At 35.9% G+C, this 10014-nt stretch overlaps 1 protein-coding gene across 1 annotated transcript in view; it reads left to right on the top strand.

Moving 5' to 3' along the window:
* TTK (TTK protein kinase) overlaps nt 1–10014 on the top strand; it is a 144664-nt gene that overhangs the window by 35247 nt on the left and 99403 nt on the right. Inside the window, exons 2-6 of the mRNA XM_006873279.1 lie at nt 2358–2498; nt 2951–3138; nt 3229–3323; nt 4227–4314; nt 5376–5496. Coding sequence (XP_006873341.1) covers nt 2358–2498; nt 2951–3138; nt 3229–3323; nt 4227–4314; nt 5376–5496 — 633 coding nt within the window. The remainder of the gene's footprint in view (nt 1–2357; nt 2499–2950; nt 3139–3228; nt 3324–4226; nt 4315–5375; nt 5497–10014) is intronic.

Genomic DNA, 10014 nt, shown 5'->3' with positions numbered 1-10014 from the left:
TCACAGCCTTGCTTGTGGTGGTGTTTATGGTAGCTTTCAAGTCAGTTCCAATTCTGATTCATGTGTGTATAGTAAAAATGCTCCATAGGGTTTTCAAGGCTGAGACCTGTCAGAAACAGATTGCAAAATCCCATCTTCTCTGAGTAGATTTGAATGCCAACCTTTTCTCTAGTAGTTGAGTCCATACTGGTAACTTTGTACTTGTCTGGGACAACTTCTAAGTGTAGTATCTTTGTTAGGCTTTTAGAAGATCCTCTATCTCACCTTTAACCTCCTTTTTTAAAATATAAGATATTCTTGTAGTTAACACGACTATACATTTTTCTCTTTATGTTCCTTAAACCCTTTTATAATCATTCCCTGCCACAGACTAAGACAGTAAATGAAGTGGAGGTATGTGAAAACATATACACCTGTAAGAGGAACATTTATAATAAGGAATATATTATTTTACCTAGGAACCAATTTACAATGTCACTTCATACGTTTTTCTTTTTCTTTCTTTCTCCCACCATTCTTCACTTTTCTTTTGTTCTTCTCTTTCTTCTGTTCTTTCTTTCTTATCTAAAATTACACCCTTAGGAGCAAACATTCCAGGTCATAACAAAGACTACTAGACCTATTGTACCACTTTTTAAAACCCAGGTCTTTCATTAACTTTATTTTATACCTTATCAAAATCAATAGGATTGAATTTATTTCAACATTCATTTTCCTCTCTGAGGTACCTGATTCCCAAAAGAATTAATAGACAAAATCATAATACCCTGGGTTTTGTCATCATTAAAATGAAGCAGAAGTCCTGGGTAAGCACTGGACTGCTAACTGCTAGGTGGTGGTTCAAACCCACGGTCCACTCCTCGGAAACCCTGTACAGGATCGATAGGAGTTGGAACTAACTCGATGTCACTTAACAAAAACAAAATGAAATACTGGTGTCAGTAGAGAATGTAAGTCCACCATAGTAGTTCAAAAGTCTTCTTGGATATAATTCACAATAAAACATTAAAAAAAAAAAAGTCTTCTTGGACTCAAAGACAGATCCCTGATCCTCCTATAAGAGCTCCTTGCACATGGTTAGCATTGTGTCTTCCCTGCAAGTATTCCATATATCTTATTTGCATAGTTTTATTATGTGGGAGTTAGAAAACTATGGGTTTTGTTGTTGTTATGTGCCGTGGAGTCAGTTCCGACTCCTAACGACCCTGTACAGGGTTTCCAAGGCTGTAAATATTTACGGGAGCAGAAAGCTTCATCTTTCTCCTGCGGAACAGCTGGTAGTTTCGAACTGCTGACTTTGGCGGTTCACAGCCCGATTCGTAACCACTATGCTACCAGAGCTCCTTAGAAAACTATGCGTAGAAGGGCCATATTATAACAATTCACTATGCTGCAAAGTTGAGCAAATTTCATTGTTCTTATTCTCAAAATCTGTGATCTCAGTTAATAAATTCCTTAATTGCTAGTTCTTATCTAAACCTTTTTCTCTTTTGTTGTCCTAAAATACTTAGTATGTACAATTTTACAGACACAATAAATGTGGGCTTAGCTAATATCAAATATATACATATATGCTCTTGAACTAGGTAAACTGTGTCAGAAGCCAGAGGCCATATTATAATCATTTTGATAGCTTCAGTGTATGAAATGTTAATGGTTTCAGTAAATGTTGATATATATATTCCCATTGGATATATGATATACCCATTATATAGTTATAAATCAAAGACTTCAATAGATAATACTAGATTAGTTTGAAGTGGAATAAAAATTTCTTTGCTCATCTATCTGTAGTCAGAAAGGTAATTTTGTATTTCCAGAGTGGTGTTACTACATCTGGTAGTTAAAAGATTTTTGTGATTACTTTCTTTATTTTTATAAATACTTTTTATGGAGGATTCCTGTTAGCAAAAGGTTTGGGACTTTGATGATTCAAAGTCACTGTTGTGTGACAAGTATTATTGTTTTGTAACAGATGAATGCTCTTGGGACTAATGCAGCATCCCTCTCACTACATTTCTCTGGTTTCTTCTGTTCTACATTCCTATGCCTTCTGTAAGTAAGTGTAGCAAAAGTTACACATCTGTCACTTCACTTCTGCAATGGATAGTAGAACAAACTATTGCAGAATTACACATTGCTAAAAGAAATCATTTGTTATTGTTACCAGGTGAGACTTGATTTACATGCGTGACACACAAGTGATTGCTTATATGCCTGTGGAATACAGTGCATAAACTTTGAGGTTAATTTTGTTACCTAAGTCTTAAATTTTTCTTTCAGGTTTTCTGATGAATAAATGTCTGAATAGGTGACGAGTACTTCATTAAACTGACATTTTCTTTTTACTTTATTAGGTAATTTCAAAAAAAGTAAGCAACTTCTTCATAAAGCTGTAGAATGTGGAGCAGTGCCCATAGAAATGTTGGAAATTGCTATACAGAATTTAAACCTCAAAAAAAAACAGCTACTGTCAGAGGAAGAAAAAAATGTATCAGGTAAACATGTTAATATTAATGGGCATTAATTTTTTTCTGTAATAGTACTGCAAATAGGATTCAGGATACTGTTTTATAGAAAAACATTTTTGTAAAATGCTCAATATTTAAATATAAATTTTACATGAGATAAATATTTTATACATAAATATTCTTCTACTCTTGAAGTTTAACTTTTTTTGTTAATCCAACTCCTATTGGTAGCATAAAAACAACTTTGTTTAGTAAGAGAGTGCCATTATGCTTTAGAACTAGAGAACAGAATAGAAGCTTTTTCTGTAACGAACGATAAAAGAATTAAGTGGTAGTGAAACTCTTTTGTCTCCATATTTTATTTTGAGACAAATATTTACTATGAATTGGCCTGTAAAATATTCATATTTGTGAGATTAAAAAATATATATACATATATTTCAGAGGTTCTTATAAATCTAATGTTTTAATTTTTTTAGTACCTGCACAATTAACTACCCAAGAATCATTCTCCAGTTCCCTTGGGCATTTACAGAATAGGAGTATCAGTTGTGATTCCAGAGGACTGGCTACTAAACCCAAGTTTTTGTATGGAGAGAACATGCCCCCTCAAGACACAGAAATAGCTCATCAAAACCCTGTGAAACAAACAAACAAAGCTAAACGGGTAAATTATTTTCAGTCTACTTTGGGTAAGGTGGAAGTCTTTGTTTATTTTCTAGTTGATTGATTATCCTAATCTTTTCAAACATTCTAGTTGTGCCCATTTGGAAGAGTCCCAGTTAACCTTCTAAATAGCCCAGATTATCATGGGAAGATGAATGGTTCAGTTGTACAAAGTTTTACCAAAAGGTATGTTTTTGTGTTGGTTTTTAAATTTGTTTTCAGTATTCAGAGATATGTTGCAGAATGTTCTTAAGGTCTTTTACTGGGTAATGTCATTTTGAATGAATTTTCATTCAATGTTAAAAGCTAAGAGTCTGTTAGGAGTAAAAGGATGAGTGGAGAAAATGTTTTGATTTTGCTTTTACACTTATTTAATATACTCATTAAAGGAACTATGTTAAAAATGGAGAAAGCATGGAGGAAAAATTACTAAGTCAACGCGAGGCTTAGAAGACCATGCAAACATCTCTGTGGCAAAAGCTCCTATGTTTGAGCATTTCTCACTTTGGGTAGTCTGTCAAGAGTTTCATCTTGCTATGATTGTGAGTCTCCATAGCAAACTCTTGAGATTCCAGAGGGTTATTTTTGCAAGTAAACTTTGGAAACACATGTTTTTGGGGTTTTTTTGTAAGTTGATGTCCTATCATTGAACTTCTATTTTATTTAGAGCTTAATTAACTAAATATCAATATGAGAAAAGCATTTTGGTTGTCAAGTTTAAGCCCAAAATGTTATATGAGGTATTGTTGCTTTGTTTATATCTATTCTATATACTTAGCAGAAGAATACAGGAGAGTGTCTCTTATTACAAACAAAAGGCAGTAGTTTTCCTGGTTCCTGTTGTAACAGATGGAACACTGGTGGCTGTGTTGAGCATTGGACTGCTAACTGCAAGATGTACGATTCAGACCCACCACCTAATTTTGTAGCATGGTCACTTTTGTACTAAAATTATGTCATTTTTTTAAAATGTGAATTTTTTTCAACAAAAGAGAAGTGTATATTGTTTAATAACTTACTTTATGCAAAATAAAAAATTACATTGAAAGGATTAATTTAAAATTAGGTGCTTTGATTTTTGAATAGTAGACAGACCGCTGGATCAGAATGCCGAGATTTGAGTTTGCCTGGATCTAAATCAAGTGGAAATGATTCCTGTGAATTGAGAAGTTTAAAGGTACTTCAATATTTAAACCATTATATGGAGCAAGAATTTCTGATCCAAGCTCCATGATACTTTTCTGGGAAAGGGTCCACAGTATATTGCATCTCCAGCAGTGTTCCTGATCCCCCAAGAAGCACAGGATCACCAATGGAAAGAAGTCTAGATGGTTTCCCCAAGGTTAAAGTGGTAGAAGAGTTACTGTGTATCTTTGTAAGGTTAGTGGGCATCGCTTTGGTAATAATTAGGGGACCCCCTGACGTCAAGATTTTATTTGCTTGTGTGTTTAATCATCCAAGTCTGCCTGATTTTCTACAAGGCTTATAGAAAAGCATGAGAATAGAGTATGAATTAGAGGTTAGAGGTTAGAGGTCAGGGTTTCGGTAATCAATCCTAATCTGATATGGCAGAACACTTTTTATGAGCTTTAAACAGGGCTTGCAATTGTAGTTCATAGAACACTTAGATTTTTCAAAATCCCTTTGAACCTCAAGGTGAGCAGTTCAAGCTCACCAGCTGCTCCTTGGAAACCCTATACAGAGTCACTATGGGTCGGAACCAACTCGATGGCACTTAACAACAACATACTTTTTATTATATTTGACTTAATCCCTTAGCATTATGATGTGGGTCTTTTTATTTTTATCTTATTCATAATGTCTCTATGATGGTCCATGCTTTGAAATAATAATACAGTTATTCAATTTGACTAATTTAGTTTTTGATGAATAGAATTACAATTACAAAAAAATTCAAAATTTTTCTCATCGTTAAGCATATGCTATGTTTGATTTAAACTTTTAACTCTTTTTAAGTGAGTATATTTTAGCAGCTGAATAATATGTCCATTGAATGCATATTAGCATTTATGGTTATGATACTTCTCACTGCTGTAATCTATAATTCAAGAAGTTAAATCTTTGCTGTGCATTTATGAGTTTTTATATGTAATTATGCTAGATAATTTTCACAGCATTCTTTTCACACTAATGAGACTTTAGTATATTGATTAGTCTAAAGACATAGTAGTATTACTATTGTCTGTAGAACTTTATTATCTTCTTTATGTCACATAGTCTGTTCAAAACATGCAGTCCAAGGAACCTCTGCTGTCAGACGAGAAAAGTTCTGAGCTTTCTACTGGTTCAGTAACTCTGAAGAATAAAACGGATTCAAGTCTTCTAACTAAATTAGAAGGTAATGGTGATAAAATAAATAGGCTCCTGTAATTAAGAAAACCCCTATTTTTGCTTGAAAAAGCGCATAAGCCATAGAAGAATTGTTGTAAGAATTTATCTGTGTTCCTTTATCTTTATATTTGAGTAGAATTGTATAGAATGTATTGTTGTGGTTAATAAGTGCCATCGAGTTGGTACTGACTCACAGTGACCCTATGCACAACAGAACAAAACACTATCCAGTCCTGGGCCAACCTCACAATTTTTGCCACACTTGAGCCCATTGATGCTGCTACTTAGCAAGTCCATCTCTCTGGGCATCTTCCTCTTTTTCTCTGACCGTCCACCTTACCAAACACCATATCCTTCTCCAGCGACTGGTCCCACTTGACAATATGTCCAAAGTATGAGAGACAAGTTTGGCCATCCTAGCCTCCCAAGAAGTACTCAGACTGCACTTCTTCCAACACAGATCTATTTGTTCTTTTTTCAGTCCATGGCACTTTCAATATTCTCCTCCAACACCATAACTCAAAAGCATCAATTCTTCTTTGGTCTTCCTTATTCACTGTCCAGCTTTCACATGCAGATGAGGTTATTGAAAATACCAAGGCTTGGATCAGGTGCTTCTTAGTCTCAAACTGACATCTTTGCTCTTCAACACTTTAGAAAGGTCTTGTGCCAGCCGATTTGCCTAATGCAATACGTCATTTGATTTTTTGACTGCTGCTTCGTGAGTGTTTATAGTTGATCCAAGAAGAATGAAGTCCTTGACAACGTCAATCTTTTCTCCATAGATAAGAATGTTTATTGGTCCAGTGGTGAGGATTTTGTTTTCTTGACATTGAGATTTAATCCATACCGAAGGCTGTGCTCTTTGATCTTCATCAATAAATATTTAAGTTCTCTTCACTTTTAGCTATAAATAGCTTATATCCTCTACCAAAAAAAGTTTATTTACCTAAAACTAACATAAAGTTGCATGAAGAAGGGAACGTACAATGGAGCTGAATTGTTTTTCTTAATTAGCTTGACAATGTGAAGGGGCTTCAAAAAGTTCATGGAAAATTCCATTTTCTTTTAATTTCATTTTTCTACAAACTTTTTAAAGCTCCCATGGCATTCTTTCTGGAAAGAACATGACACAGAAACTCCATGTTTATAACAGCCCTCTGTTTCTGCTTTTATCAAACGTTTTATTTTCTCCTTCATGAATAATACTATGTTAAATGCTCTAATTCACTGACAATGAGTCAAATGCGAGTAATAGGAGGACTGCAAGGTCCATTTAAACTACAAGGTCAGCAATTCAGGTTCACCAACTCCTCCTTGGAAACCCATACAGTGTTTCCATGGGTCAAAACTGACTTGACTGCCCTTAACAGCAATAAGGGTGTCTAAGACTATAAATCTTTGTAGGACCTGGAAGCTTCCCCTTTCTCCCAAGGAGAACTGATGGTGGGTTTGAAATATCCACCTTGAGATTAACAGCCCAGTGCTTATCCTCCAGTGTGACCAAGGCTCCTTGATAAATGCTCTAGGGATATATAAATGAATGGGACAGGGTCTTAAGGTTTCAATCTAGTGTGGGAGATATGCTGACAAATATAATGCTGCATAGAAAATAGAGTGTACCATTAAAGCCATATAAAGAAAATTTTATAAGGATGAAGAAGAAGAGTAGAAATTGAGAAACTACTTTGGTTTAGGGATCAAAATGAAATATTTAGTAGTGGAGTTGAAACTTGAAGAATTATCAAGATGCACCAATAAATAACATTATGATAAATCGAGAAAAGATTGAAGTTGTGAAAGACTTTATTTTTCTTGGATCTACTATCAACATTCATGGAAGTAGCAGTCAAGAAATCAAGCTACGTATTGCATTTGGCAAATCTGCATGATACCTCTTGAAAGTGTTGAAGAGCAAAGATGTCAGTTTGATGACTAAAGTGTGCTTGACCCAAGGCATTATATTTTCAGTAGCCTCATATACACTTGAAAGTTGACAGTGAATAAGGAAGATCATAGGTTAATTGATGCATTTGAGTTATAGTGTTAGAGAAGAATATTAAAAGTACCATTGCCTGCCAGAAGAACAAATAAGTCTGTGTTGAAAGATTGTCAGTCATGACTCATTGTGAATAAATAAGGTCAATCAACATCAGGATTTAAATAAGTAGAAGTGTAGTAATAAAAGTGATTTTAATGGAGACACTAGCATAAGCAAAAGGATAAAACAAGATGGCCCAGTGACACTACAGCCTATGCAGAAGTGGGAAATAATATTAGGCAGATTTCAATGTGAGGCTTGAAATTTTATAGTGTAGATTCTCACAACTCTATCAATAAGATGATAAATGGAAAAAAAATTGAAGTCAAAGAATTTATTTTGCTTGGGACCACAATAGTCACACATGGAAGCAGCAATCAAGAAATCAAACAATGTGGAGGTGGGGCAAGATGGCAGAGTAGGCAAAAAGTCTATGCAGATCTTCTGCAATAAAGATACAGAGAGCCAAATGAAAGAGATGCAGATGATAGTCCTGGAACTCTGAGCTTCAGATGAAGGGATAGAGAAGTAGATTAGAATGCTTTCTAGGAGAGAGCTGAAGAGACAGGTGACTTGTGCATGCCAACCAGACAGCTACAGCCATCTTGAGCTTTTTTGATCATCTTCCAAGAAAAGAAAACATGCTGTTGTTACAGAAACATACCTGTGACTCACAGAGATTAAGGTGTCTTTTTTGTTGTTGTTCTCTTTTTTTTTTTTTTCCTTGTTCTTCATTCTCCCTTGGTGACCACAGAGGAGAGGCTCTGACCCCCACCTGTGTACACCCCCCCCAGGGAAGCTCCCGCTTTCCCGGTGGTTAAGAGCTTCATGGAGGTGAGCGCCATGGTTGTTGGCCCAATTAAAGGATGGGGGAGCTATTCACATTAACCTCCAGATAAGACACTGCTGATCTGGGATGGCTAGCCAGGTGTGGTGTGGTCTTGAATATTCTAAGGCAATTTTGAAGGCAAGAGGGCAGTAGATGGGGCAGAAGCATACTGCTTATTGGTAGAGAGAATGTCTTGGATGCCATGTTACCCTGGTGACTAGAGGTGTGGCTGGTGCCCACCCAAGTACACTACCATACCAATGAAGCTCCTATTCTCAGGCTGTTAAAGTTGCATCGGTATTTGTGGGAAGGTAGCAGCACCAACTCCGGCACCTGGAACCAGGTGTGACCTGATCCAGACCTACAGAGCTGAGTCTGGTCAGCCCTTGACTAGCAGACCTCTCACCCTACAATGCCTTCTGGGTTGGAGATACCCTGATCTCTTAGGTGCTTTGTGGTGTGCATATACTTCTAACAGATTGGGTGACCTCCACAGACAACACCTAACCCTACTGGAACTCCCATTTGGGTTTGAGTGGTTACTGTCTCATCCCTTACCCACAATGTGAGGTCCTTGGCTCGCAGAAGAGCCTAGAATTCTCTCCTCTCTGGGTCTTGCAGCAGCTCTGGTTTCTTCCTTTCATTCTTTTTATTTGTTTATTCTTTCTTGTCTTTTCTCTTCCTATCTATCTCCCCTTTAATTTTTCCTTCATTGTTTGCTGCTTTCTTTTTTATTTCTCTGGTTTCTTTGTCTTTTACTCATTGGTCTCCCTGATTGTGTTTAGTTCTTGTTCTTTTTCTCTTTTTTATTATATTCCTCTTTCTCTCTTCGCTTTGGTTTTTGTGTTCTTTTACTAGCTGTTGCTTGCATGCTTTTATGTTTTCATATTTACTGTTTACTTTTTTACTGTTTGCTTGTTTCTTTGTTTTTCTCTTCTCTTGTGTTTGTTTTCTCAGGGTATTTCCAACCCAGAAGGCATTGTAGGGTGAGAGTTCTTCTAGTTAAAGGGCAAAGTAGTAGATTTAAATCAATGGAAGGCCAAATTAGTGAGCATGAAGATAAATCTCTCAAACTTAGTAAGCTAGAACAATCAGTAAAAAGAATGCGAAAATCTGAAAAAGGCCCAAGAGTCATATGAGACAACATGAAGAAGAATAACTTGTGTGTGAGAAATTCCAGAGAGGAAGAGACTAAACACAGAAAAGATAGTTGGAAGAAAATTCCTTTCAAATCATTAAAGACAAGAAGATAAGCATTCAAAAGCTGAATGAGGCCCAAACAGGATAGAGCCCTAAAGAAAATTACCAAGACATGTCATACTCAAACACTTCAAAATGAAAGGCAGCTACAAAGCCAAAGAATGAAAAGTATAGTTATAGAATTGCAAATGGCTAGGAAGTCAAGTAGATTTCAAGATAGAACAGACTTTTTTTAACTGGGTAATAAATTAATAAATTATAGAATAACTTTAAAGAAAATGAATACATCTTCACATGAGATCAAGAAAAAGAAAATTAACATACCTTCACATCAAATCAAGAAAAGGGAAAGGCAAGAAGATTTTGTTGTTGTTGTTGTTGTCAGGTGCCATCGAGTCGGAACCAACCCATAGCGACCCCATGCACAGCAGAATGAAACAATGTCCGATCCTGGG

The sequence above is a fragment of the Chrysochloris asiatica genome, unplaced genomic scaffold (genome assembly GCF_000296735.1).
Source record: "Chrysochloris asiatica unplaced genomic scaffold, ChrAsi1.0 scaffold00233, whole genome shotgun sequence".
Taxonomy (NCBI): domain Eukaryota; kingdom Metazoa; phylum Chordata; class Mammalia; order Afrosoricida; family Chrysochloridae; genus Chrysochloris; species Chrysochloris asiatica.
Note: the sequence above shows the minus strand (reverse complement) of the source record. Positions and strands in the feature narration are given on the sequence as shown.